Here is a 28,000-nt window from a genome sequence, read left to right on the forward strand (position 1 = left end):
CCTAAAAATCCCTTTATTTATTCCTGAAATACATCCCAGCGCCGATGGATCTGGGAAGGCTGCACCGGGAGCGAGGGGAAACTGAGGCAGGGCCCTCCCTTCGCGCAGTTCCGTACAAAAGCCGGGAATAAAACCCCGAGCGGGGCTTTTTGCTGGTTTATTTCACCCATTCTCGCTAAATCCCGGATTTATCGCGGGGAGAGGCGGGGAAGGGGGGGTTCGGTGGCGCCCGCGTCTGCTTCATCCCCTTCCTACACCGGGAGGGGCAGCAGGAGCCCGACGCCCCTCCCGACTTCCCCTCGCTGCTGCTTTCTCGGGCTTTTGGCCCAAAATGAGTCACCGGGGGATTTTTTCTTTTTCTCTCATTTTTCGGGACTCTCTCACCAGTCGAAGCCGAGGGGGGATTCTCGGGGGGCTGAGCCCCGACTGTCCCCGGCGTGTGAGCGGCTCCGGTGCCGCGGGACGGGGATTGGCAATCCCGGGACAAGGGACAGCGTCCCCGGAATGCTGGGGACCCCCGGGAAGGGAGCGGGACCCCGGAGCATCCCGCCGTGTCCCCGCCCTCGGGGCGGCTCCGCCAAGGGGAGCGGCGCTTTGGGGCCGGGAAAGTCCGGCCCAGTCATTCGGGGCGCGGGGGGAGAAGCCCCAAAAGCGCGTCCGTTCCGGTAAGGAAAGAGTCAATGGCTGCGGCTCGCCCCGCTCCGGCTCGCACACGCCACTTCCCCGAGCGGGGCTGACTCATCCCGGGCTCGGTCCCGCTCCGCGACACCCGCGCTCCGCTCCGGCCGCCCCGGAGCCCGGCCCGAGCCTCCGCCGGTGAGTCCGGGGGTCCCCCGGGGGGCCGGGGGGGTCCCGGAGCCCGCCCCGAACTGCGCGTCCCCCGGCCCGCAGCGTCCCGAGCGGGACCGGCCGGGAACCCCGAAATCCCGAAGCCAGCGGGAGCCCCGCGGGGGTCCCGGAGCCACGGCCGCCCCGCGGGCCCCCGGCCCCTCGGGCAGCCCCCCGGGGATGTCGGGGTGGGGGTGGGGGTTTGGCCAAACCGGCGGTACGGGATGGGGAAGGAGGATGACTTCAGCCCATTGCTCAGCCGCCGTCACGGCCTGGCAGCGCTCCCGCACTATTCCGGGCCGTGACGCTCCAGCCCCGCCGGTTTGGGCCTAAACCGGCGGGATTTGGGGGAGCGGGGGAAAGAGGAGCGGCGCCGGGCTCCGCGGGGCTGAGGAGCGGGGCGGGATTCGGGATGAGGTCGGAAAGCGCCGCCGCCGAAGCGCCCGAAATTAGTGTTGTGATAATGATGGTTGTTAGCTCATTAAGGGTGTAATTAGAGCCCGGTGCCGCCCCCAGCCCCGGTACCGGCGGGTCGGGGGCTGCGGGGGCTGTTGGCACCGGGGGGGGTCGTTGAGCCCCGAAGCGGCCGCTTTTTGCCCCAAAAGCCGCGGCGGTTTCCTGCGCTCGGAGCGCCGCCGGGAAGGGAGGAAATCGCGTCAGCGGTGCCGGGAACCGAACCGGGGCCGCGGGGGCGGGACACGGGGGGGACACCGGCACCTGCACACACAGGGGTGGGACACCTGGACCTGATAAACACCTGTGTGTGTCACCTGTACCTGATAAACACAGGTGTGCGTGTGGGACACCTGTAACTGCACACCTGTGCGTGTCACCTGTACCTGATAAATACAGGTGTGTGTGTGCGGGGGACACCTGTACCTGATAAACACCTGTACGTGTCACCTGTACCTGATAAATACAGGGGGGTGTGTGTGTGTGTGCGGGGGACACCTGGACCTGATAAACACAGGTGTGTGTGTAACCTGTACCTGGTAAACACAGGTGTGTGTGTGTGACCTGTACCTGCACACACCTGTGCATGTCACCTGTACCTGATAAACACCTGTGTGTGTGTGTGCTGCACACCTGTATCTGTACACACACACGCGCCCACCTGCCCACGGGCACAATCACCTGGCCGTGCTCACCTGTGCTCAGGTGCGCTCACCCACAGCCGTGCCCACGCTGCGGCTTCAGGACTACAACTCCCGGCGTGCCCCTCGCGGGGGGCGGAGACAGGCAGCGCCGCTGCCCAATAGGAGAAGGGGCGTGTTGGCACCAGCCAATGGGCAGCGAAGAGGGCGTATAGGCCCCGCCCCTCGGGCGCGCCTCGCTGTCACGTGGCGCGGGCGCGGCCGGTGAGCGCAATCGGGACCGGGGGCACCGGAGGGGCTCGGTGGCACCGGGAGCACCTGGGGACCCCCTCGGGACCCCCTGTGCCCGCCCCGCTCCTTCCCCAGGTTGGCACCGCCGCTTTCCGCCGTTTTCCCGGAGTTTTTCCTCAAAACCCGGGGGATTTGGGGGCAGCGAGCCCGGAATGGGGAGGGGGGCAGGGACGGAGCAGCTTCGGGCCGGTTCCGGTGCCCGACGTGCAGCCCCAAATCACCTCGACTGCCCCGTCATTTTAGGAGAGCAGACGCGATTTGGGTCTCACCCTCCGCCCGTTTTTTCCCCTTCCAGGTCCCGTCCCAAACCCAAAGGCAGCGATTTCCCCCCATGGAGAAGAACCGAGAGCCGCAAGGAGACCCCCGAGACCCCTCCAGCCCCGCCGTGAGTGCGCCCCGGTGTTTTTTGGGGGGTGCTGAACGCCCCAAAAATTCGGGGGAGGGAGGGAGGAGCGCTTTGGCCGCCGGTGGAAGTGAGGATGAGGGAGAGAAACGGGAAATTCCCAGCTTTGGGTGGGGGACCAGGGGGGAAATGGAACAAAATTGGCATTTTTGGGGGGAGAAAGTGAGCGGTCCCGTGGGAACAGGATCGTTTTTGTAGTTATTTTTTATCCTCGTGAGGAAAAGGGGTTTGGATTTTGTGGCGCTGGAGCTTTTCCCTCCCCCAGCAGCTTTTTATTTCACACCACAAAAAAAAAAAAAAAAAAAAAAAAAAAAAAAAAAAAAACCAAAAACCACACCAAAAAAGAAAACAAAAAGAGAAAGCTTTGAACTCTTTCAGCCGTTAAAATCCGGTGTCTGTCACAAGCCGTTAAATGAATAGAAAAAAAAAAAAAAAAAAAAAAAAAAAACAAAAAAAAAAAAAAACAAACCTAAAAAAAATAGAAAAGGACGGACTTGGGAGCCGAGCAGCTTCTTTGCCCAAAAATAGCAACAAGTTTTATAACTCCGGAAAATGTAGAACAAACAAACGAGGAACATTTTTAGCTGAGAAAGGCGGCGGCGGCGGCGCGGGGGGGCCTGAATTTCGGAATTTCTGCCCGTCTGTTTTCCTGGAAGCCGCTCCTCGTGCTCTCGCCCGCATCCAGCGCTTTGACCAACTTGGCCACCGGCCCGGGGCTGCCGGGGAACGGGCCCGGAGCTCTCCGGGGCTGCCGGGGAACGGGCCCGGAGCTCTCCGGGGCTGCCGGGGAACGGGTCCGGGGCTGCCGGGAACGGGTCCGGAGCTCCCCAGGCTGCCGGGGAACGGGTCCGGGGCTGCCGGGGAACGGGTCCGGGGCTGCCGGGAACGGGTCCGGAGCTCCCCAGGCTGCGGGGAACGGGTCCGGGGCTGCCGGGAACGGGTCCGGAGTACCCTGGGGCTGTGGGGAACGGGTCTGAAGCTACCGGGGAACGAGCTCAGAGCTTTCCAGGCTGAGGGGAACGGGTCCGGAGCTCCCCGGGGCTGTGGGGAACGGGGGGTGCGGGTGGAGCGGCCGCAGCTCCCCCAAAACTCAGCCCCGTGTCCCGCAGGACGCGCCGGGGGCCGGGGATGGCGCCGAGAGGGACAAGGAGGACAAGGACAAGGAGAAGGAGGAGGAGGAAGCTTTCCTCGTCAGCCTCTACAAGTTCATGAAGGAGCGGCACACGCCCATCGAGAGGATCCCGCACCTCGGCTTCAAGCAGAGTATGTCCCCCCCACCCCGGGGACAGGGACAGGGACATGGGGGGGGGGTGGCCGTGCTCAGCTCCCGTGTCCTCCTGAACCTCGGCATCTCCCCTTTATTTATTCCCAGTTAACCTCTGGAAGATCTACAAGGCTGTGGAAAAGCTGGGAGCCTACGAGCTGGTGAGTGGTGGCCGTGGAGCCGGGGTGTCCCCTGGGTGCCAGGATGTCCCCTCGGTATCAGGATGTCCCCTGGACATCAGGGCTAGACACGAGTGTGACCCCGGGGTTCCAGAGTGTCCCTTGGGCATCCGGGTGTCCCCTGGGTGCCAGGATGTCCCCTGGGTGCCCGGATGTCCCCTGGGTTCCAGGGTGTCCCCGGGACGCCCGGATGTCCCCTGGGTGCCCCGACGTCCCCTGGCATCCGGATGTCCCCTGGGGTGCTGGGACGTTCCCTGGGTTCTAGGGTGCCTCCCTGGGTACCCCGATGTCCCTTGGGCATCCAGATGTCCCCTGGGGTGCCGGGACGTCCCCTGGGTTCCAGGCTGTCCCCCGAGGTGCCGGGGCTCACCCCTCCGTCCCTCCCTCCCGCCGCAGGTGACGGGCCGCCGGCTCTGGAAGAACGTCTACGACGAGCTCGGGGGCAGCCCCGGCAGCACCAGCGCGGCCACCTGCACCCGGCGCCACTACGAGAGGTGGGGCCGGGCCGGGCCGGGCGGGGCCGGGGGGGGTGTCCCGCCGCGTGCCTCAGTTTCCCCCGGCGCGGCGCTGACCGCGCTCACCGCTCGCTCCGCAGGCTTGTCCTTCCCTACGTGCGGCACCTCAAGGGCGAGGAGGACAAACCGCTGCCCCCCAGCAAACCCCGCAGGCAGTACAAGGTCAACAAGGACGACAAGAGCAAGAGGGCCAGGAAGGAGAAGGGCCGCGAGCAGGTGCGCGGCCCCTCCGGAGGGGATGGGAGCGGCCCCGGAGCGGGGTCCGCCCTCGCCGCGGAACCTGCCCGGGGACGGGCAGGGCAGGGAGGGATGGGCCCGGCCGGGGAACGAGAGCGGGGCTGGGAGGGCAGCCAGAGGTGGGCGGGCAGCCGGGACCCCAGCCCGGGATGCGGCGCCCACAGCCCGACCCCTCCGCTCGCAGGTGGCTCCGGACAAGGCGCGGCCGGAGGCGGGCGCGGAGGACGCGGCGGAGCGGGGCCGGGGGACAGACGGACGCTCCAGCCCGGCCATCCCGGCCCCCAGCCCCTCGGGGAGGTGTCCCAGCCCCTGCAGGAGCCACAGCGAGACCTACAAGCGCCTCTTCTCCAGCTTCTACTCCAAAGGGAACCACCCCATCATGTCCCCGCTGGCCAAGAAGAAGCTGCTGGCGCAGGTGAGCAAGGCCGAGTCCTTGCCCTGCCACAAGCGCCACTGCCCCGAGGGCCGGCGGGCACCGAGCGACACCGGCCCCGAGCCTCCCGGGCTCCCCGGCGCTGGGCCGGCTGAGCAAAGGAGCCCGGAGCCGTCGGGAGCTCCGGACAGAGCTCCGAGCGTGGCGAGCGAGGCGGGCCCGGCCCGCAGCGCATCCCCGGCGGGCAGAGACAGCCAGGGCTGCCCGCAGGACGGGGGCGCGGCCCCCGCCGTCTTCACCGGCTACTTCCACGCCTACCGCAGCGAGGGCCCGCAGCCCGGCGGTTGTCCCCCGCTCTGGGGGTACTTCTCCAACCTGAAGGATTTTTTGGAGCCGCCCTCCGCCTTCCCGGCGCGGCCCGAGGAGCCCGAGCAGCCCCCGGAGCTGCGGAGCCACGCAGGGCGGCCGTGGGAGGGCCGGGCCGCCGCTGTCCAGGCCTGCTGGGTGCCCCCCGGGGCCACCTTCGGCCCCGCCGCGCCCCGGGCCGGCCGCAGCCGCCACGAGGAGGAGGAGGAGGAAGAGGAAGATGATGATGATGATGAGGAGGACGAGGAGCCCTTCGGCCTCGCTGCCAAGTCACGCGCCGTGTCCCCCTTGGCCAAGGAAGGCAGGGACATGCGGAGCCGCTCGCCGGGGGGCCACCGAGGGCTGGCCAAACCCAAGGCCGTGGTGGCCACTCCGGGTTTCACCGCGCCGCTGCCGCCGGACGCTTTCAAGGGAGCCGCGCTGCACTTCCCGGGCGCCTTCGGGAGCCCCCTCGAGCACCTGAAAACCCAGGGCGTGCCGGTGGCCCCGGCGCTCTCCGTGAGCCCCTTGGTGATCCCGGCCTTCCCCAGCCCTTTGGTGGTGGCCTCGGAGCTGTGCCGCCCGCTGGCCACCGGCGCCGGCCGCTTGCCCGCGTCCTACGGGAGCTCGCCGCGGCTGTACCCGGCGGCTCCGTGGCACGGCCAGCGCTCCCCGCACGTCCCGGCCTTCCCGCACCACGCCAGGCCCTAGCGCTGCCATCGCTGGGGACAGCGAGGGGACAATCCGGACTGGGCCGTTTTTATTCCCCGTCTCAGAGCTGTTTGTGGCCGGCGGTGGCTCCGCTGCGGGCGCCCCATGGATATCTCTATTTTCTATATATCCACACACAAATCTATAAAAAAAGGGAGCAAAAGCTGTGCCGCAGGTTTCTGTTCGTGCCCGGGCACGGGTGGGGATGGTTGTTCCCATCCCTGGGCCCCCTACACCAGAATTTGGAGTTTGGGTCGCTCCATCCAGAGGTGGAAAGGGGATAAACCTGCCTGGCTGGTCCCGAGCTGGCAGATCTTGGGGTGTCCTTGATTTCGGGGATCAGGGGTTTGGGGGTTCCTCTCCCTAAATGCAGAGCTGCAGGGCTGAGAACTCATCCCGTGGGGAGGGAAGGAGGAGCTTTTCCCTCTCAGTTTTGGGGGAACCGCAGCAATTCCAGGGAGCAGCCACGAGTCCACGTGGGAAGGAGCCCAGCAACAGCTCCAGGTCCTTTGTGCCTCCCAAGTCCTCTTTGCCTCCAGGTGATTTTTGCCTTCAGAATCTTTTTTTTTGCCCCCAGAATCCTTTTTTGTCCCCAGGGCTTTTTTGCTTCCAGAATCCTTTTTTGTCTCCAGAATCCTTTTTTGCCTCCAGAATTCTTTTTTGCTTCCAGGTCCTTTTCACCCCCAGAACCCTTTTTCCCTGCAGGTCCTTTTTTGCCTCCAGAATCCCTTTTTGCCTCCAGATTACTTTTTTGCCCCCAGCAGCTGCACCTGAGCCGTTCCAGTCCATCCCAAGGCTCTGTGGGAGCTCCAGGCCTGGCTCCCCCCAGGGCAGCTGGGACAGGGCACAGCGATGGTGGCACTTCCTTGTCCCCAGGATTGTGACAGCTTCGGGGGGAGCAGGAGCTGTGAGTCAGCGTGGAAAGACCACGGAATCCATGGAAAGGCCAAGTTTGGGGACAGGAATTGGGAACAAGCTGGAATAGGCTGGATTTTGGGAAAGGTTCTTCCCCCAGAGGGTGCTGGGCACTGCCCAGAGAATGGGCACGGCCCCGAGGCTGCCCAAGCTCAGATTTTGGGGTGTCTGTGCAGGGCCAGGGGCTGGATTGATGATCCCAGTGGGTCCCTTGCCACTCAGGAGATTCCAGGATTCTCTGATGATTTCAGGGTGGATCCTTCCCTGCTCTGTCCCTCCATCCCTTCACCGCTCACAAAATCCACCCTCAACAAAAGCCAGCCCCAGCGTGGCCACGGCCACAAACTCAGTCCAAAAGCGCAACAAAATTAAAAAAAAAAACTATAAAAAAAAGGAACTTTTTATTAAACAGCAACAAACCCAGAAGAACACCCCCCCCCCCCTTTCCCACCCTCCAGGAATCCTGGGGGTCCCCACAGCCCCCAGGACAGCGTGGCTGCTGCTGGCCGGCCCCACAGTATCCCCAAAGTGTCCCTGCAGTGTCCTGGAGGTGCCTTGCAGGACAGGTGCCACCTTGGGGTGCCCAGGCTGGCAGTGCCACACCCGGCCAGGGCTGACAGCCTGGCCTCCCACACCACAGGGGCTCCATGGTGGTCACTGCGGACAAGGGGACAGGGTCAGTGCTCTGGTGACATCCTGCCCACCCCGGGCTGCAGAACTCCCCCCCCTGAGCCTGGTTCATCCCCCAAACCTGACCCTGGGGCTGGCAGGGCAAGCACAGCACCCAAACTGGGACTGCTCCAATCCCAGAGCACCCAAACTGGGAGAGCTCCATTCCCAGGGCACCCAAACTGGGACTGCTCCAATCCATAGCACCCAGATCCAGCACCCAAACTGGGACTGCTCCACTCCCACAGCACCCAAAGTGGGAGAGCTCCACTGCCAGGGCACCCAGATCCATCACCCAAATTGGGACTGCTCCAATCCCACAGCACCCAAACTGGGATTGCTCCAATCCCACAGCACCCAAACTGGGACTGCTCCAATCCCACAGCACCCAAACTGGGATTGCTCCAATCCACAGCACCCAAACTGGGACTGCTCCATTCCCAGATCCCCAGAGGTGTTTCCCTGCTCAGATCCCCCAGAAGTTCCTCTCTCCCTGCAGTTTCTCCCCACACAGGTCCCTCAGGGCAGGTCCCTGGCAGTGCCCAAGGCCAGGCTGGGCAGGGGAAGGTGTCCCTGCCCATGGTGGGGCTGGATGGGCTCCAAATCCCTTCCAGCCAACCCATCCCAGGATGCTGAGACCCTTCCCAGCAAGGCCAGGCCCCCACAGCTTACAGCCCTGGCTGCACAGGCTATGACTAAAATCTGTCAGTAGAGCTCAGGAGGGGAAATGAATTCCTGCCTCCACGGGCTCTGAGTGAGCTTTTCTCCCACCATCCTCACCCAAACCCAGCTCCAGGCCTTGCTGAGAACCACAGCACACAGAGGTGTGGCTGTCCCCATGCTGCAGGGGACACCCCACAAGGTCAACCCCCCCCCCCCGAGCAGTTTACTGAAAAGATAAAACTCGGTTTTACTCCAATTCTCACCTCCCAGCCACACAAACCCTCAGCTTTCTCCTCACCCTGCTCCCAGGGGAGATTCCTGTGATGCCCACGGGGGGGAAGGAAAGGGAAGTGCCCACCCCAAAGCACAGCTCAGCCCCAAATTCAAATCCCAGCTTCCTGCAGAGCCCTCCAAGGGAATTCCAAGGGGAATCTCAGATCTGGCTGCTGCCGAGGCCTTTGGGGAGGGTTACGTAACCCCGCTGATGTCAGGGCTAAAATTAGGAACAAAGCCTCATTTCCTGCCAGAGCTGCTTTCAGTTTGCTTTTGGAGCAGCCCTGGCACCGTTTGAGCCCTGCCTTGAACACACAAGCTCAGCATTGTAAGGGAAAGTCAAGATCCAAAAAATTTAACCCCTTCCTGGATGGCCTCACCCTGGAGACCAAGTCCATCGCTGTTCCTGGCTGTCCTGAGGGTTTGGAGGTGGCAGGGACACCAAGGGCAGCACAGCAGCTCTGAGGGGGACTGAAAAGCACCAAAGCTGCCTCTGACACAGAATTTCAGACCAGTCCCCAGTGACCTGAGGGGCTGCAAGCTCTGAGCTCAGCGACTGCATGAAACTCAGGAAGGTCGAGGGAAGGGGGATGTGGGTGCTCCCAAATCCTGAGATTATCCAGGACTCTGCCTGGAAACTCCTGGCAACGACGGGTGCAGCGTCAGGTCTGGGGCAGCACGAGCCAAACTAACCTGGGACAGTGGGAGGTGTCCCTGCTGTAGTGGGGGTGGCACTGGGTGGGATCTGAGGTCCCTTTCAGCCCAAAAAGGGCACTGGGTGGGATCTGAGGTCCCTTTCAGCCCAAAAAGGGCACTGGGTGGGATCTGAGGTCTCTTTGAGCCCAAACCATCCCAGGATTCCATGGATCAAGGACAATCAAACCTGAACGGACACAGTGACAATGCCCTGGCTGCTGTCACCCCCTCCTCACAGCCCAGACATGGAACAGCCACACATAGCAGGGGCAAGAGCTGCCCAGGTGAGCAAGGAGAGGTGTCCCCCTTACCTGAGGGCCCTGGGGCTGCTCCTCCAGCTGGGGCTGTGCGGTGCCCAGCCCCGCCTGGCTCAGGGTGCCCACGCGGCCGGGCTGTCCCCGCAGTGTCACCGTGATGGTGGCTGGGGCCTTCAGGCCTGTAGGGCACACAGAAAATGTCCCTGAGCCACAGGGGATGGCGGAGGCCACTTCCAAACAGGACTGGGGCTGCTCGGGAAGCAGCAGCCCACAGAGCAGGAGGAGCTTTGGGAAAAAAACTCCAGGCACCAGCAGCACCTCCCTCCCTCCGTCCTGCTCACCTGCGGCCTGGTTGGAGATGTGGGCCAGCCCGGGCAGGCTGCTGGCCAGCTTGGCCAGCCCCCCGTTGCTCAGCAGCTGGTGGATGGCCGTGGGCTTGCCGCTGGCCGAGGCACCCAGGGCCAGCGAGGTGGCCACGGGGATGGTGCGCACCACGGCGCCTGTGTCCGTGCTGATGGCAGCCAGGCTCTGCAGGGCCCCCGGAGCCTTCAGGGCCGAGCTCTGCAAGGACAGAGGGCAGCTGTGAGCACCTTTAGGGCCGAGCTCTGCAAGGACAGAGGGCAGCTGTGAGCTCCTTTAGGGCCGAGCTCTGCAAGGACAGAGGGCAGCTCTGAGCTCCTTTGGGGCCGAGCTTTGCAAGGACAGAGGGCAGCTCTGAGCTCCTTTGGGGCCGAGCTCTGCAAGGACAGAGGGCAGCTCTGAGCTCCTTTAGGGCCGAGCTCTGCAAGGACAGAGGGCAGCTCTGAGCTCCTTTGGGGCCGAGCTCTGCAAGGACAGAGGGCAGCTCTGAGCTCCTTTAGGGCCGAGCTCTGCAAGGACAGAGGGCAGCTCTGAGCTCCTTTGGGGCCGAGCTCTGCAAGGACAGAGGGCAGCTCTGAGCTCCTTTAGGGCCGAGCTCTGCAAGGACAGAGGCAGCCCTGAGCTCCTTTAGGGCCGAGCTCTGCAAGGACAGAGGGCAGCTCTGAGCTCCTTTGGGGCCGAGCTCTGCAAGGACAGAGGGCAGCTCTGAGCTCCTTTAGGGCCGAGCTCTGCAAGGACAGAGGGCAGCCCTGAGCTCCTTTAGGCCCAGGCCCAGGCCGGGATTGTCACTCCCCTCTCCAGCAGAGCCTTTGGGGGTTCCACACTTCTCCCTGGCCACGGGCAGGTCTGGTCTCGGTGAATTTGTCCCTCCCAGCCTGAAACTCTGAGCGGGACAAAGCGGGACCCTGAGAGGTCCCAGTGTGGCTTTTCCCACTGATCCCTCCCCACCTGTTCACCAGCTCAGCACTCTGGGGCCACCTGCACAGAAAGAGCTGCTCACAGAACCCCTTCAGGAACACCCAGAGCACAGCCCTGAGCTCCCATCCAGGCTCCCTCTGCCCCCCAAAACCTCCTCTGCCCTCCAAAACCTCCTTGGCCCGGTGGGGGCTCCAGAGGCCGCTCACCTGTGCAGGTGAGCCGGCAGCTGCGGCGCTGGGGGCCAGGCTGGAGGCCTTGGTGCCCATGTCCTGCAGGCTGAAGCTCAGCCCCTGGAGCAGGCTGCTGGCCGAGGCTGCTCCTGAAAACCCATGGGAGGACAAGGTCAGCCTGGGAGGGTTCACCAGCACCAAATTCTGGGGCTGCAGAGCTGTTCTTCAACCTGAGGTCACTGGGGAATCCTCCCACAGCTTGTTTAGGTGATCAGGGAATGTCCTGAGCGGGAAGGGATCCATTGGGATCATCCAATCCAGCTCTGGGAGCTCTGCGCAGACACCCCAAAATCCCACCCCAGGCCCTACACAGACACCTCAAAATCCCACCCCAGGCCCTGCACAGACACCCCAAAATTCCACCCTGGGAACCTTGCACAGACACCCCAAAATCCCACCCTAGGAGCCCTGCACAGACACCCCAAAATCCCACCCTGGGCATCCCTGCACAGACACCCCAAAATCCCACCCTGGGCATCCCTGCACAGACACCCCAAAATCCAAACCCTCCTGGAACTTTGCAGCCTCGGGGCCATGCCCATTCCCCGTGCAGTGCCCAGCACCCTCTGGGGACAGAACCTTTCCCAAAACCCACCCCAAACCTCTTCCCCTCTTTTGGGAAGAACCTTTCCCAAAACCCACCCCAAACCTCTTCCCCTCGTTTGGGAAGAACCTTTCCCAAAACCCACCCAAGCCCCCCTGGCTCATTTCCTGCAGAGGGGCAGCTGTGGAGCACGGCAGCTTTTGGGGTTTTGGGTGTTTTACACACAAATGCCACAACCCCCAGAGCAAAGCCCCACCTCAGCCAGGCCGGGGAGGGCGAGGAGAGGCTCCCCCAAACCCCGTGAGCTCTCCCCTGGTACCTGGCAGGGCAGTGGCCGGCTGGGCTGGCAGGCCGTGGCTGCTGCTGGCCACCAGCCGGCTCTGCAGGGCGTGGAAGGCGCTGGGGGCGGAGCTGCTGGGGATGCCGGGCTGAGCCGGGCTCAGCGAGGCCTCTGTGCTTGAGCTCAGCCTAAAAGGGAAGGGAGAGACCACAGTGAGGGCTGGGACAGAGAGCTGGCACTGCCCCGACAGCCCTGAGCTGCACAAGCACAGCAGGGGAATGGCAGGGCTGGAAGGCTGAAAAAATAACCTAAAAATTATCAATTCCAAGAGAAGCTTCCAGAGCAGCAGCCAAATCCAAGGATTTCCAAACTGGGAGAGCTTGGTGGCTGTGTTCACCTCCCAGGGTCACCCTGCCCCAAAGGCACTGCACTGTCCCTGCCTAAACCCCACTTTTTATTGATTTAAAATTTCATTTTATAAATAAAATAGATTTTATTTATTTATTTAAAACCAGCTCTTCTTCCTCTCCTATCCCAGATCACAGAATCCTGGGATGGTTTGGGCTGGAAAGGGCCTTAAAGCCCACCCAGTGCCACCTGCAGGGATACCTCCCCCTGCCACAGGTCACTCAGCCCCGTCCAACACCTCCACAGCTCCTCTGGGAATGGGATCAGTCAGAGCCCAGTTCCCCAAAGCGTGAAAATGTTTCCATTTTAGGATGGGAAAAAGGTGTCAAGGTGAGGTTTACTCCCCAGCAGTGCGCAGCTCATGCCCTTCACGACCTGATTTGGGGCTTCTCTCCCTTGTCTTTGCAACAGAAATGTTTCTTTTTATTGCAAAGGTGCCAGAAGGGAAGGATTAAACACAGAATTTCTGCCAAAGCCACTACAAAGACAGAGATAAACGAACCTGAGGCTGGGAAACCGCAGCAGACACAAGCACAGCCACTCCTGCCATCCCCAGGCCCCACTGGAGTTTCCAGGAGCCCCAGAGCCTCCCCCACGCCAGAAAATCCCAGTGGGGAGCAAGACGCCGGAAAGCTCCACGTGCAGGAGAGAAAGACCCCAAAAAAATTCCCAAATTCCCACTCACTTGGGGGTGGAGAGCAGCCCCGAGAGCTCCTTGGTGCTGGACACGGCTTGGCCCAGGGGCAGCGGCTTCCCAGAGACAACTGCAAGACAAGAAAGGAGAATGCTCAGCTCCTGTCCCCCACAGATCCTCTGGGGCTCCTCTGGGATCCCCCTTTTTCCAAGATTCTGCAGGAATCCCAGACTGGGAGGAGCAAAATCCAGTTAGAACACACAAATGATGGAATTACAGAGGCAGGAGGGAAGGAATCGCCTCCCGAAATCCCTAAGGAACCTCAGGCCCCTGGCACCAAATGCAAATCTCTCTCCTGAAGGTTCTCTCCACCAATCCCCTCCTGTTCCAGGGATGGATTGCTGGGGTCTGGGTGATTTTGTAAGGATTCTTGGTTCAAGACACTTTACAAAATACACAGGGATGCAACAAGTCACGGAATTTGTTTATTGCAGCACTGGGGGATACAACTGCATTCCTTCCTCGTGCATTCCTCCTGGCAAAGAGGCAATTCTCTGTTTGGGTTCATGTTTACTTCTGCAATTCATTTCCTTTCTGTGGAAAGAAGTAAAGTTTGGAAAATTAAAAATGATTAAAAAAAAATTATTCTGGAAAGCAGAGGTTTTCAAAGCTGCCAGAAGATCAAGTGAAACCTTCCAGAAGGACGTGGATTTGTGTCTTCTGGCAGCTCAGAGATGCTGAAAGGTGCTTGGAAAGGAGCAGAGTCATTCCCCAGCATTGAACACCTTGGGATTTCCCAGCAAGACGGAGCTGCTGGCCTCTGATTCCACAAATTCCACCTGCTCTGAAGGAGGAAGGTGCTGAGTCCTGAGCTTTGGGGCTCTCCTGTAACAGCTCAGGGCAGGAAGATGCAGCCACCAGCTCTTCCTGGGCATTTCCCGGGGTGCAGAGGCAGGCTGGGAGCTGGGTTTGCTCGGATGTGAACCCCAGGGGTGCCTGCCACGCTCCAGGCCGGAGGGGGACCAGCAGAACGAGCAGCTCGGCTGGGTGGGGGATCTGGAGGGCACAGAACTCTTCCAGAGGGAGCAACTTCGCCAAGATCCCTCAAGCAGCAGCGGGGTCCAGGCAGGAGGAACACAGAGAGAGGGGCCCAGCAGGACCAGAATCCTGCTCCCAGCAGCACCAGCAGGCCCAGCAGGACTAGTACCCTGCTCCCAGCAAGACCAGCAGGCCCAGCAGGCCCAGAAAACTGCTCCCAGTAGGACCAGTAGCACCAGCACCCTGCTCCAGCAGCACCAGCAGGACCAGAACCCTGCTCCCAGCAGCATCAGACCCCTGCTCCCAGCAGGACCAGTATCCATCCTGCTCCCAGTAGGACCAGTAGCACCAGAACCCTGCTCCCAGCAGCACCAGAACCCTGCTCCCAGTAGGACCAGTAGTACCAGCACCCTGCTCCCAGCAGGACCAGCACCCTGCCCCCAGCAGCACCAGCACCCTGCTCCCAGCAGCACCAGTAGCACCAGCACCCCATTCCCAGTAGTACCAGCAGCACCAGTAGGACCAGCAGCACCAGCACCCTGCCCCCAGCAGCACCAGCACCCTGTTCCCAGTAGCACCAGCAGCACCAGCACCCTGCTCCCAGCAGGACCAGTAGCACCAGCACCCTGCTCCCAGCAGCAGCTCCAGGCCTCCAGAGGAAGGTGCACGAGCAGAGGGAGGGGCAGGATTCCATCCCAGCTCCAGGCTGGTTCTCAGGAGTGTGGAATTCCAGGCCCCCCCAGCCACTCACTGGCTGTCTCCAGCTTTCCCCTGCAGCTAAATCCTCCAAAAACCAGGGACAACGGAAAAGCAGGCCTAAGGAACAGCAGGCCTAAGGAAAAGCAGGCCTAAGGAAAAGCAGGCCTAAGGAAAAGCAGGCCTAAGGAACAGCAGGAAAACCAAGGCTAAGGAACAGCAGGCCTAAGGAAAAGCAAGGCTAAGGAAAACCAGGCCCAATGAACAACAGGCCTAAGGAAAAGAAAGGCTAAGGAAAACCAGGCCCAATGAACAGCAGGCCTAAGGAAAACCAAGCCCAATGAACAGCAGGCCTAAGGAAAAGCAGGAAAACCAGGGCTAAGGAAAAGCAGGCCTAAGGAAAAGCAGGAAAACCAGGGCTAAGGAAAACCAGGCCCAATGAACAACAGGCCTAAGGAAAAGCAAGGCTAAGGAAAACCAGGCCTAAGGAAGCACAGCTCCCTCCCCTCCAGGCCCTGCTGGGTGCCACAGTCGGGTCCCAACTCACTTCCAGCCTGGGTGCTGAGGGCTGCTCCGGTGCCCGTGCCATCGCCGTGGGAGACAACGGTCACCTTGATTTTGGCTCGTTTGGAGGCTTTGGTGCACCGGCTCGGGCTGGGGCTCTGCTGCCTCTTCAGCTGCACTCGCGCGTCTTTGTCAGCCCCCTCCGAGGGCTCGGAGGCCGCTGGAACTGGGGGACACAGAAGGGGCTTTTGGAGCGCCCAGGGTGGCTTGGGGTGCTGGGAGGGGAACGTGCCCAGGTACAGCTCCCTCTGTGCCAGCCTGCATGGCTCCCTACGTGCCAACCTGCACGGCTCCCTCTGTGCCAGCCTGCTCAGCTCCCTCTGTGCCAGCCTGCTTGGCTCCCTGCGTGCCAGCCTGCTCGGCTCCCTCTGTGCCAGCCTGCTCGGCTCCCTGCGTGCCAGCCTGCTCGGCTCCCTGTGTGCCAGCCTGCACGGCTCCCTCTGTGCCAGCCTGCTCGGCTCCCTCTGTGCCAGCCTGCTCGGCTCCCTGCGTGCCAGCCTGCTCGGCTCCCTCTGTGCCAGCCTGCTCGGCTCCCTGCGTGCCAGCCTGCACGGCTCCCTCTGTGCCAGCCTGCCCGGCTCCTTCCGTGCCAGCCTGCTCGGCTCCCTCTGTGCCAGCCTGCACGGCTCCCTCTGTGCCAGCCTGCACGGCTCCTTCCGTGCCAGCCTGCACGGCTCCTTCCGTGCCAGCCTGCACGGCTCCTTCTGTGCCAGCCTGCACGGCTCCCTCTGTGCCAGCCTGCCCGGCTCCCTGCGTGCCAGCCTGCACGGCTCCCTCTGTGCCAGCCTGCACGGCTCCCTGCGTGCCAGCCTGCACGGCTCCTTCCGTGCCAGCCTGCACGGCTCCTTCTGTGCCAGCCTGCACGGCTCCCTCTGTGCCAGCCTGCACAGCTCCCTGCGTGCCAGCCTGCACGGCTCCCTCTGTGCCAGCCTGCACAGCTCCCTGCGTGCCAGCCTGCTCGGCTCCCTCTGTGCCAGCCTGCACAGCTCCCTGCGTGCCAGCCTGCACGGCTCCTTCCGTGCCAGCCTGCACGGCTCCCTCTGTGCCAGCCTGCCCAGCTCCCTCTGTGCCAGCCTGCCCGGCTCCTTCCGTGCCAGCCTGCCCAGCTCCCTCTGTGCCAGCCTGCATGGCTCCCTGCATGCCAGCCTGCCCTGATCCATCAGAACCTTCCCAAAGCTGTCCCTGATCCATCAGAGCCTTCCCAAATCCATCCGTGATCCACCAGAGCCTTCCGAAAGCCGTCCCTGATCCATCAGAACCTTCCCAAAGCTGTCCCTAATCCATCAGAACCTTCCCAAATCCATCTGTGATCCATCAGAGCCTTCCCAAAGCCATCCCTGATCCATCAGAACCTTCCCAAAGCCGTCCCTGATCCATCAGGGCCTTCCCAAATCCATCCCTGATCCATCAGGGCCTTCCCAAAGCCGGCCCTGATCCATCAGAGCCTTCCCAAAGCCGGCCCTGATCCATCAGGGCCTTCCCAAAGCCGTCCCTGATCCATCAGGGCCTTCCCAAATCCATCCCTGATCCATCAGGGCCTTCCCAAAGCCGGCCCTGATCCATCAGAGCCTTCCCAAAGCCGTCCCTGTCCCTGACCTCTCTGTTCCTCTCTAACCCTCAGGCCAAGCCATGCTGCTGCGTGTCCAGCCCTGGCTGTCCCTCATGTCCCCAGGTGTGTCCACACCCCCAGTGCAGGAAAGGGTTAAACACTAAGCTCCAGTCCATCAGAGCAACCCAGAATCCATGGGGAGCAGGAGGAGCTCAGCAAAGCCTGAGATTTATCCATGGGGAGCAGGAAGAGCTCAGTAAACCCCAGCGTTCCTGACAGAACCAGGCACTGGGAATTAAATCCCACCATTCCTGACAGAACCAGGCACCAGGACACAGCTCCACCACAGAGCCTCCTCCTGCCTCCCTCAGAACTCCCTTCAGTCTCTGGGCTGAGGAATGAAGGCTGATCCAAGCTCCAGCTTCCCCCTGGAGCCCATCCCTGAGCCAGGAGGGACCTGCAGGGACACTGCTGCAGGTGACACTGCTGCAGGTGACACCCATGGACCTGCAGGGTCACAGCTGCAGGCGACACCCACGGATCTGCAGGGACACTGCTGCAGGTGACACTGCTGCAGGTGACACCCATGGACCTGCAGGGTCACAGCTGCAGGCGACACCCACGGATCTGCAGGGACACTGCTGCAGGTGACACTGCTGCAGGTGACACCCATGGACCTGCAGGGTCACAGCTGCAGGTGACACCCATGCGCCTGCTCAGGTCTGACCTGAGCACAGCAAGGAGAAGGGGGGATGCAGAGCCATGCATCCCAGGTGCTGCTGGAATTTGCCAGGAGGGCTCCTCAGCCACAAAAGCAATCCCTGAACTCCCCAAGCTCACCACCACACTGAAAGTTTTTAACCAACCTCTAAGAGGACACAAAACCCCACAGCTCAAGCTGGTTCCTTCTCCACAGCAGGTTTTCCACAGGATGGTTCTGGAATTCCCCAAATCCCAGTTTCCACCTCAACCATCTCCTGAGTGCCTTCAGGGTCTCCCCAGGCAGCCTTGAGGGAGACACCAGACCAGGGTGTCCCAAAAGGATCAGAGCATGGCTACAGGGGGTTTGGTCAGCCAGAGAGAGAATCCTTCCCCCTTCCAACAGCAGCAAGGCTCCACAAGCTGCAGAAACACCATTTCCAACCCAATTCCAACCCTCCAAGGCTGTGACAGGAGCTGTGCTGCAGAGAAAGCTGCCACGAGGAGCTTGGAATTCAACACAGGACAGGGAAAATAAAAACCTACACAGGTCCAGAGAGAGAAACCCCAAAATTCCGGCTGCTGGAAGGGTGGGGAAGCTGCAGGGAATTACCTTGTGCCTGCTTGTGGGTCAGGACAGCGTCTGGCCTCGGCACCTGCCTCCTCTGCAGCTGCGTGGGGCCCATCTGGCTGGGCTTGGGCAGGGCCAGGGCGGCCACCTTGGTCTTGGGGCTGGACGTGGGGCTGCTGGACACGCTGGACAGGTCCTGCTGGGACAGAGGGACACTCAGCCCACGCTTGCCTGAGGCAGTCCTGGCCCTGAGCACTCATTTCCCTCACTGTGAGAATCCTGGGATTTTTAAGGCTGGAAAAGACCTTCAGGATCAAGGGCCGTTGTCAACAGCAGGGTCACCACCAAGCCCTGTCCCCCAGTGCCACATCCAGCTGTGTTTTGAACACCCCAGGGGTGATGACTCCACCAGCCTCTTCCAAAGCCTTACAACCCTTCCCGTGAGAAAATTTTCCCAAATCTCTCATTTAAACCTCCTGTGAGGCCACATCCCCCCGGGTACCCTCTCACCTCCCTCTCCCAGCGCTCAGCACAGATTTTGGTGTCACAAAACCCCCTCTTTGCACACCCCCAGCTGGAATTAGGCCAGGAAGATCCCCCACCTCGGAGCCCGAGGGCGAGGCTGGCACTTTGGCCGCAGGGGAGGTGGGTCTACTGCTCCTCTCGGGCAGCTCGAAGGACAGATCCCTCCTGCTGCAGTCACGGGGCTTCTTCTTCCTCTCGGCATCCAGGTCACGGGGCTCGGAGCCCGAGTGGCTCTCGGCCCGGGTCAGCACCCCTGTCAGGAAGTCTGCAATCTCATCCTGGGAATTTTGGGATAAACAGTGGGCTTCAGTGCTGGGCAGGTCACTGAGCAATGGATCTCCACAGCTCGAAGCAAGGAAATGAAGCATTCCCACAGGGATACACTGTGGGTTTGGTATTCTGCAGGAAATCCCCAAAACCTCACAGAGAGAATGTAGATTTCTCAGTGAAGCTCACAAAGCACTGATTTAGGGCTTGTGGGGAAAAAAACCACAATGGTTTCTCCCAAAATGCTGCTGTGCCCCCAGGCAGACGTGTTGGGACACTCAGGAAACTGCTCAGGTTAAAGGGCACCCCTGGGGATCTCCCACCTCCCTTCCAAACCCCCCTCAGGAGAAGATTCCCCCCAATCCAACCCATCCCTGCTGTAACCTGGGGCCCTTCACCTCCCGTTCCCTGATCCCTGTGGGTACCTGGATGCACCTGTCCACCATGCTCTGGGTCAGGCCTTCTGACTTCTTTTTGGCTTTGCTTATCCTAGGGGGAAAAAAGAACCAAACCAGGTGGAAATCCACACTCTTCCACGAGCACACTCCCATCATTCTTCACCTGGTGAGGACAAAGATCCTTTTTGCGACTCCCCAAAACCAACCTGACATTTCAGAGCTTTGCCTTCACACCCAGTGTCAGTTTTAGGTTTCTTTCTTTACTGATTCTCACTGCTAGACATTCCTGACTCCTGTGATGCTCCAAAACCTCCTCTGTGCTGCTGGGTGCACCCCTAAATTAGGCTCATTCCCATACATATTTTTCCTGCATTTATTCCCAACGCAGACAAGTCTGGAAGTATTTCCTTGCAATTCCCACCTCCAGATTTGGGGTTGGTGTCCCCAGAATTCCCAGGAAGACAGAGCCCAGGTAGCAGAGCCTCACCTGAGGTTGTCATCTGCTCCTCCCACCACCACCATGCTGTTGTCCGCGCGGATCTTCTCCCGGAAATCCTCCATGGCTTCCACGTTGCACTGCAGGGAGTTCTGCCCAATGACGAAGAGCACCGGGGTCTTCATCTCCAGGAGGGGGTCATCCACATCCTGCAACAGGGCTGGGATGGAGCTGAGGAGTTTCCAGGGATGAGGCCCAACGGGATTTACTGAGGTTGGAGCGAAACTCTGCCTGAGCTGCAGCGTGCTCCAGAAAATGGAGCAGGAAATGGAGCCTTTCCAGTGGAATTCCACTGCCCTCGGAAGGAGCCACTTCCCAGCGTGGCTGTGTCCATCACCAGTCCCTATCCAGTCACACCCAGAAGGGACAAATCTGGGCTCCGTGGAAATTACACAGAAAATGAGGGACACAGGACAGGGATAACGGAGCCAGGGCAGGGCTAACGAGGGACACGGGACATGGATAACGAGGGACACGGGACAGGGATAATGAGGGACACGGGACAGGGATAATGAGGGACACGGGACAGGGATAATGGGGGACACGGGACAGGGATAATGGGGGACACGGGACAGGGATAACGGAGCCAGGACAGGGATAACGAGGGACACAGGACATGGATAATGAGGGACATGGGACAGGGATAACGAGGGACACAGGACAGGGATAATGGAGCCAGGACATGGATAATGAGGGACACGGGACAGGGATAACGAGGGACACGGGACATGGAAAAGGGAGCCAGGACAGGGATAATGAGGGACACAGGACAGGGATAACGAGGGACATGGGACATGGAAAATGAGGGACACGGGACAGGGATAATGAAGGACACGGGACAGGGATAAGGAGGGACATGGGACATGGAAAAGGGAGCCAGGACAGGGATAACAGGCGACACAAGACAGGGATAAGAAGGGACACAGGACAGGGATAACGAGGGACACGGGACAGGGATAATGGAGCCAGGACAGGGATAATGAAGGACACAGGACAGGGATAACGAGGGACATGGGACAGGGATAACGAGGGACACGGGACATGGAAAAGGGAGCCAGGACAGGGATAATGACCGACATAGAACAGGGATAACGAGGGACACGGGACAGGGATAATGGAACCATAACAGGGATAACCAGAGACACAGGACAGGGATAACGAGGGATCCAGGCCCCAGGAAGGAGCCCCAAAACCACACCACAGCAGAGACAAGCCAAGAGCACTCCTCACACCAGCTATGGCATCAAGAACCCCACCAGGGTGCTACAGCCCCTCCTCTGAGAGCAACAGCTCCTCCAAACAACACTCACAGCCACACTCCCCCAAAAAATCAGCCTTGGACTTCCAGGAACCATTCCACAAAACAACCCAGGGAGGTTTAAAGACAAACAGGGTTCTTTAAGCAGCTCCATGCGGTCCTTACCCCTCTGGGGCCATCCACAGTGAGCAGTGGGAAGCCAAGGCACACGACAGCAGTGACATATTCCATGACGGAAACCTGGGCAGGGAGAGAGCAGTCAGCATTCCCAGAGCCCAGCAGGGACACATTCCATCAGTCAGAATTCCCAGAGCCCAGCAGGCACACATTCCATCACAGGTCAGCATTCCCAGAGCCCAGCACATCCCAGGAATGAAGGCTGCTTTGCCAGGCTCCTGACACTTCCCAGGATGGAGCAGCCACAGCTCCTCTGGGAATTCCATCCCAGCCCCTCCCCACCCTCCCAGCCAGGAATTCCTTCCCAACATCCCTGCCCTCTGGCACTGGGAAGCCATTCCCTGTGTCCTGTCCCTCCATCCCTTATCCCAAATCCCTCTCCAGCTCTCCTGGAGCCTCTTCAGCCCCTGGAAGGGGCTCTGAGCTCTCCCTGATCCTTCCCTTCTCCAGGTGACCATTCCCAGCTCTCCCTGGAGCCTTCCCTTCCCCAGGTGATCATTCCCAGCTCTCCTGGAATTTCCCTTCTCCAGGGGACCATTCCCAGCTCTCCCAGCACAGTTCCAGAGGGGCTCCAGCCCTGGAGCAGCTCTGTGGCCTCCTCTGGACCTGCTCTCCCAGACCCACACCCTTCCCGTGCCCCCCGAGGACACGGAGCACTGGGGTACTCACGTGACAGGCCACCAAGGCACCCGTGTTCCACCCGATCAGGATGATCTGCTTGTGAGAGAAGTGGTTGTGGATCTGCGGGACACAAAACCGAGCTGGAGAGCTGGGACAGACATGGGGGCGGTGCCCAGGGTGGCACAGCTCCCCTGGGCACGGGGCAGGGGGCACAGGGAGACCCTCCTGCTGTCCCTCACCTCAGCCACCTTGCCCCTGACGGCGCCGATCATGTGCTCCAGGCACTGCAGCACCCCCACGCCGCTGCCGTTGTTCAGCAGGGACGTGGCGATGGGGATCACCTGCGAGGGAAAGGGGACATCAGGGACAGCTGGCAGGGCTGGGGACAACGGCGGGAATGGCCACAGAGCCACCCCACAGAGGAGCCCCACTGATCCAGCTCACAGATCCAGCCCAAGCTGCCCCACAGAGCCACCCCACAGAGGAGCCTCACTGATCCAGCTCACAGATCCAGCCCAAGCTGCCCCACAGATCCAGCCCAAGCTGCCCCACAGAGCCAGCTCCACAGAGGAACCCCACTGATCCAGCCCCACAGAGGAACCCCACAGAGCCAGCTCACAGATCCAGCCCCGCTGATCTAGCCCCACAGAGCCAGCTCCACAGAGCCAGTCCCACAGAGCTGCCCCACAGAGCCAGCCCCAAAGGGGAACCCCACTGATCCAGCCTCACAGAGGAACCCCACAGAGCTACCCCACAGAGCCAGTCCCACTGATCCAGTCCCACAGAGCTGCCCCACAGAGCCAGCCTCAAAAGGCAACCCCACTGATCCAGCTCACAGATCCAGCCCCTCAGAGCCAACCCCACTGATGAACCCCACTGATCCAGCCCCACAGAGCTGCCCCACAGAGCCAGCCCCAAAGAGGAACCCCACTGATCCAGCTCACAGATCCAGTTCACAGATCCAGCCCCACTGATCCAGCCCCAGAGAGGAACCCCACAGAGCCAGCCCCACTGATCCAGTCCCACAGAGGAACCCCACAGACCTTTCCCAGGCAGGAGAGCTGCGACTGCCAGAAGCGGTGCCGTCGGGACGTGGGGAACAGAGAGTTGGCGGGGCCGGAGGAGGCGATGAGGATCAGGGGGGATCCGGGCAGTTTGCTCTGCAAAGTCCAAAAGGAGCCGTGTCAGGGACAGCAGCGCTGCCAGGAAAGGCTCCCTGCCCCACGAGGAAGAGGGAAGGATCTTGCACAGCTCTTTAATTGTCTTCCCAAGCCAAAGCTCCCTCAGGATAGCTGGAATTCCTCCAACAGAAGGGACTCTCCTTTCTGAGGGACAGCTCCGGTCTCTGCTCCCTGGGACAGGGACAGGATCCAGGGAATGGCTGGAGCTGGGCCAGGGCAGGCTTAGGCTGGATTTTGGGAAAGGCTCTTCCCCAGAGGGTGCTGGGCACTGCCCAGAGAATGGGCACGGCCCCGAGGCTGCAGAGATCCAGGAGCCTTTGAATTTTGGGGTGTCTGTGCAGGGATGCCCAGGGTGGGATTTTGGGTTGTCTGTGCAAGGACAGGTTGGATTGATGATCCTGGTGGGTCCCTTCCCTTCACGGAGCAGGTCTAAAGCAGGGGCCAAAGAGCCCAGGGAGAGGACAGAGGCAGATCATGGGAAGACTGAATCTGCCATGGGACTCCCACACCCCCCAGGGCACTCACTGGTTTATTATGGGATAGAACACCCACTGCTGGGTCCCAGGGTCTCTTGAGCAGCAGGGACAGCGCCTCAGCCCCCGCTGCTCCCGTCTTGGCCGTGGAGGAGAGCAGCATCCTGTCGATCAGCGCAGGGATCTGCAAGCAGAGGCCGGGTGGGGGGGCCTGAGAAAATGCACCCAAACCACAGGACAACAATTCCAGCCTCTCCCCTCTGCCAGCTGTGACAGCCAAGCTTCCTCCTGCTTTTATCACCTTTCCCTTCAGGGTCTGCAGGGCATCCAGGTATGCAGCCAGCACAGGCAGGCTCAGGGTCTCCACCAGCGTGGTGTGAAGCCACTGGATGAGTTTGGTGTCCCAGTTGACGCTGGCCAGGGCCTGGCGCACCCTGCGGGCACATTTATCCACAGCGATCCTCCTCAGCACGGGCTCGTTGCAGGCCTGGAAGCAGGAATTCCCAAAAAACAGCTCAGGGGAAGGAAGATGGAGCATGGCACTGCAACCTCATCCTTAGGGAAATGTCAGTGTGAGCTGCCCAAACATCCTGAGTGAGGATAGCATCTGTCCGAGGAGGAGGAGGATGAAGGGAGCCCTCAGAGCAATCCAAACCTTCCAAGGGGAGGCTCTGATCCCTGGGACAGGACCCAGGGAACGGCTGGAGCTGGGCTAGGGCAGGCTCAGGCTGGGTTTTGGGAAAGGTTTTCCCCAGAGGGTGCTGGGCACTGTCCAGGGAACGGCCATGGCCCCGAGGCTGCCAGAGACCAGGAGCCTTTGGATTTTGGGGTGTCTGTGCAGGGCTGCCAGGGTGGGATTTTGGGGTGCCTGTGCAGGGCTCCCAGGGTGGATTTTGGGGTGTCTGTGCAGGGATGCCCAGGGTGGGGTTTTGGGGTGTCTGTGCAGGGTTCCCAGGGTGGATTCTGAGGTGTCTGTGCAGGGCCAGGGGTGGGATTTTGGGGTGTCTGTGCAGGGCCTGGGGTAGCATTTTGAGGTGTCTGTGCAGGGCTGCCAAGCTGGCATTTTGAGGTGTCTGTGCAGGACTGCCAAGTTGGCATTTTGAGGTGTCTGTGCAGGACTGCCAGAGGTTGCACTGATGATCCATTCAGGTCCTTCCAGCCCAGGACATTCTAAGATCCCACAAAAGCCATGGCTCAGGGGAGCCCAGAGCTGCTCCTCAAGGCTACCCCAGGGTCACAGTTTCCACGCTGACCACCCCAGGTTTTGTGGGAAGGCTGGACCCCAGCCCCTCTCACCCCTTCGTTGGCCAGGCGGGCCAGCCTGTCTGACTGCAGCGCTTTGTGGATCTTGTTGAACAGCTTGTTCTGGGCCATGGTCCAGCCCGTCCTGCGGGGACAGACACAGCGGGGTCACCCACAGAACCACCAAAGCATTCCTGCTCCCTCTGCTCTGGAATTGCCACCCCACCTGTTGATGTGCTCCTCCTAGCCTAGATTCCCATTCCCTGGAATTCCCAGCTTGGATCCCCTTTCTCTGGCACTCCCAGCCCATATTCCACTTCCCTGCCACTCCCAGCCCAGATTCCCTGACATTCCCAGCCCAGATTCGCATTCCCTGGCACTTCCAACCCATATTCCCTGGCCTTCCCTGCCATTCCCAGACCAGATTCCCTGGCATTCCCACCTGTTGATGTGCTCCCCCCAGCCCATATTCCCATTCCCAGACCAGATTCCCATTCCCAGCCCATATCCCCTGCTGTTCCCAGCCCAAATTTCCATTCCCAGGCCAAATTCCCATTCCCAGGCCAAATTCCTGTTCCCAGCCCACGTTCCCACCTCTTGACGTGCTCCTCCCAGCCCATATTCCCATTCCCAGCCCATATCCCCTGCTGTTCCCAGCCCAAATTTCCATTCCCAGCCCATATTCCCGTTCCCAGCCCAAATTCCCACTTGTGGACATGCTCCTCCCAGTCCATATTCCCATTCCCAGCCCATGTTCCCGTTGCCAGCCCATGTTCCCAGCTGTTGACATGCTCCTCCCAGCCCAAATTCCCGTTCCTAGCCCACATTCTCACCTGTTGACGTGCTCCTCCCAGTCCAAATTCCCATTCCCAGGCCAAATTCCCATTCCCAGCCCAAATTCCCGTTCCCAGCCCACGTTCTCACCTGTTGACGTGCTCCTCCCAGCCCAAATTCCCATTCCCAGGCCAAATTCCCATTCCCAGCCCATATTCCCGTTCCCAGCCCACGTTCTCACCTGTTGACGTGCTCCTCCCAGCCCAAATTCCCATTCCCAGGCCAAATTCCCATTCCCAGGCCAAATTCCCATTCCCAGCCCATATTCCCGTTCCCAGCCCACGTTCTCACCTGTTGACGTGCTCCTCCCAGCCCAAATTCCCATTCCCAGGCCAAATTTCCATTCCCAGGCCAAATTCCCATTCCCAGCCCATATTCCCATCCCCAGGCCACGTTCCCACCTGTTGACGTGCTCCTCCCAGTCGTCGGGCGGCGGGGGCGCGTCAGCGTCGGTGCGGGCGAACATGACGTGCCGCTCGCACTCGTTCATCACGCTCCGAGCCTTCTGGTTGTCGTACAGCGGCACCGGCGTGGGCGTCACCGTCTCCACGTCGATGGGGACATCGGCCTCCCTGCCACCCACACGGGCGTCAGGGCAACGATGGGGCACCCCGGGCGCTTGGGGGGTTCCAGGGAGTTTGGGGTTAGAGGAGAGTTTGGGGTTCCCAGGGGATTTGGGGGATCCCAGGGGATTTGGGGGATCCAGGGGGGTTTAGGGTTCCCAGGGGTTTGGGGGATCCCAGGGGTTTGGGGGATCCAGGGGGGGTTTGGGGTTCCCAGGGGATTTGGGGTTCCCAGGGGGGTTTGGGGGTTCCCAGGGGGGTTTGGGGTTCCCAGGGATTTGGGGGATCCCAGGGGAGTTTGGGGTTCCCAGGGGGGTTTGGGGGATCCAGGGGCGGGGGTTGGGGTTCCCAGGGGATTTGGGGGATCCAGGGGGGTTTGGGGTTCCCAGGGGATTGGGGGATCCAGGGGGATTTGGGGGATCCAGGGGGGTTTGGGGTTCCCAGGGGGGTTTGGAGGATCCAGGGGGGTTTGGGGGATCCAGGGGATTTGGGGGATCCAGGGGGGTTTGGGGTTCCCAGGGGTTTGGGGGATCCAGGGGGGTTTAGGATTCCCAGGGGATTTGGGGGATCCCAGGGGTTTGGGGGATCCAGGGGGGTTTGGGGGATCCAGGGGGGGTTTGGGGGATCCAGGGGATTTGGGGGATCCAGGGGGATTGGGGCAGCTCTCCCAGGGATGCACAGGGTGGGATTGACCCAGGGACCTTGGTACTCCTGGGCCATCAACTGGTGGCCCCTGGACCACCAAACCAAGCAGCTTAGACACCCCAAACTGAGACCTCTGGGCCCCCAAACCAAACCTATTCTGCACCTCCAAACTGATCTCCCTGAAGCCCCAAACCAAGAATCCTGGACTGCCAAACCTAGAGCCCCAAAACTGAGACCCCTGGACACCCCAAACCATGGCCCCCTCGACACCCCTGGACACCCCAAACTGAGACCTCCTGACCCCCAAACCAAACCTATTCTGGACCCTCAAACTGATCTCCCTGAAGGCCCAAACCAAGCATCCTGGACCACTAAACCTAGAGCCCCAAAACTGAGACCCCTGGACACCCTAAATCAAAACCTCTGGACACCCCAAACCGAGACTCCTCACTGCCCTCCTCACCCATCAGGACCCCCCAGTTTCCCCCTCACAACTCCCCGCTCGCCCTTATGAGCGCCCCCAACCCTACAGACCCCCTCCTTTCCCCTCACAACCCCACAGGACCCCCCTCCTTCCCCTCACGGCCCCATAGCCGCACAGGAACCCCCTCAATTTCTCCCTGAGCCTCACAAGACCCCCTCACAAGACCACAAGACGCCTCTTTTCCCCTCACAGCCCCCTCAGTCCCATAGAATCCCCTCCTTTCCCCTCACAAGCCCATAAGACCCCTCCTTTCACCTCACGGCCCCCTCAGATCCCATAGAACCCCCTCCTTTTCCCTCACAGGCCCCTGAGCCTCACAGGACCCCCCCCAGTTCCCCCCTCCGAGCCCTGCCGTCCCCTACGCCGCGCGGGCTCTCACGGGGCGCCGCCGAGGTGCCTCCGCGGGGTGAGGAAGAGGAGCCGGGCGGGCCGGGCGGCGCTGGCGTCCGGGTGCGCGCTCCAGGGCTTGGCGTAGCTGTGGTCGAGGCACACCAGGTCCAGCTCCCGCTCGTGTGCCGACAGCTGCAGCAGCAGCGACGTGCCCATCCTGCGGGCCGACCACTGCAGCTCGCGCTCCCTGTCGCGATCGCGGTCCCCGGCGCGCTGCGACATGGCGGGAGCCCCGCCCCCTT

The 28,000-nt window shown here is 61.2% G+C and overlaps 2 protein-coding genes across 7 annotated transcripts; one reads left to right on the plus strand and one right to left on the minus strand.

The window, feature by feature from the left end:
* The first annotated feature begins 631 nt into the window (after positions 1 to 631).
* ARID5A (AT-rich interaction domain 5A) lies at positions 632 to 7,513 on the plus strand. 3 transcript variants are annotated; one of them, XM_053966478.1, is made up of 7 exons: positions 632 to 816; positions 2,509 to 2,598; positions 3,726 to 3,879; positions 3,989 to 4,041; positions 4,456 to 4,553; positions 4,655 to 4,790; positions 4,996 to 7,513. In XM_053966478.1, the coding sequence occupies exons 2-7, from the start codon at positions 2,545 to 2,547 to the stop codon at positions 6,238 to 6,240; spliced, it is 1,740 nt and encodes a 579-aa protein (XP_053822453.1). In that variant the 5' UTR covers positions 632 to 816; positions 2,509 to 2,544; the 3' UTR covers positions 6,241 to 7,513. The 3 variants fall into 3 exon arrangements, with proteins under 3 accessions (XP_053822453.1, XP_053822456.1, XP_053822457.1); XM_053966481.1 differs by lacking the exon at positions 632 to 816 and adding an exon at positions 2,047 to 2,288; XM_053966482.1 differs by lacking the exons at positions 632 to 816; positions 2,509 to 2,598 and adding an exon at positions 3,094 to 3,556.
* Positions 7,514 to 7,591: 78 nt separating this feature from the next.
* KANSL3 (KAT8 regulatory NSL complex subunit 3) lies at positions 7,592 to 27,997 on the minus strand. Of its 4 annotated transcripts, none has more exons than XM_053966472.1 (20): positions 27,748 to 27,997; positions 26,078 to 26,248; positions 24,897 to 24,987; positions 23,902 to 24,087; positions 23,653 to 23,784; positions 22,990 to 23,106; positions 22,186 to 22,287; positions 21,995 to 22,066; positions 21,314 to 21,388; positions 19,882 to 20,039; positions 19,422 to 19,485; positions 18,807 to 19,007; positions 18,247 to 18,400; positions 15,369 to 15,551; positions 13,139 to 13,217; positions 12,085 to 12,233; positions 11,198 to 11,310; positions 10,055 to 10,274; positions 9,768 to 9,892; positions 7,592 to 7,812 (listed from the first exon to the last, which is right to left on the minus strand). In XM_053966472.1, the coding sequence occupies exons 1-20, from the start codon at positions 27,978 to 27,980 to the stop codon at positions 7,810 to 7,812; spliced, it is 2,628 nt and encodes an 875-aa protein (XP_053822447.1). In that variant the 5' UTR covers positions 27,981 to 27,997; the 3' UTR covers positions 7,592 to 7,809. The 4 variants fall into 4 exon arrangements, with proteins under 4 accessions (XP_053822447.1, XP_053822446.1, XP_053822448.1 ...); XM_053966471.1 differs by having other exon boundaries at positions 18,247 to 18,403; XM_053966473.1 differs by lacking the exon at positions 15,369 to 15,551 and having other exon boundaries at positions 18,247 to 18,403.
* Between the last annotated feature and the right edge of the window lie 3 nt (positions 27,998 to 28,000).

The sequence above is a fragment of the Vidua chalybeata genome, chromosome 28, assembly GCF_026979565.1.
Source record: "Vidua chalybeata isolate OUT-0048 chromosome 28, bVidCha1 merged haplotype, whole genome shotgun sequence".
Classification (NCBI taxonomy): Eukaryota; Metazoa; Chordata; class Aves; order Passeriformes; family Viduidae; genus Vidua; species Vidua chalybeata.

What these genes read in the sequence shown, in the direction of transcription:
- ARID5A (XM_053966478.1), top strand. Translation starts at nt 2,545, where the DNA reads ATGGAGAAGAACCGAGAGCCGCAAGGAGACCCCCGAGACCCCTCCAGC. An exon ending in GCACCTCGGCTTCAAGCAGA is followed by an intron (nt 3,880 to 3,988) that starts GTATGTCCCCCC and finishes ATTTATTCCCAG; the next exon opens with TTAACCTCTGGAAGATCTAC. An exon ending in ACCCGGCGCCACTACGAGAG is followed by an intron (nt 4,554 to 4,654) that starts GTGGGGCCGGGC and finishes CTCGCTCCGCAG; the next exon opens with GCTTGTCCTTCCCTACGTGC.
- KANSL3 (XM_053966471.1), bottom strand. Translation starts at nt 27,980, where the DNA reads ATGTCGCAGCGCGCCGGGGACCGCGATCGCGACAGGGAGCGCGAGCTG. An exon ending in GCCGGCCACTGCCCTGCCAG is followed by an intron (nt 11,311 to 12,084) that starts GTACCAGGGGAG and finishes ATGGGTTTTCAG; the next exon opens with GAGCAGCCTCGGCCAGCAGC. An exon ending in CTGCCGGCTCACCTGCACAG is followed by an intron (nt 10,275 to 11,197) that starts GTGAGCGGCCTC and finishes CTGTCCTTGCAG; the next exon opens with AGCTCGGCCCTGAAGGCTCC.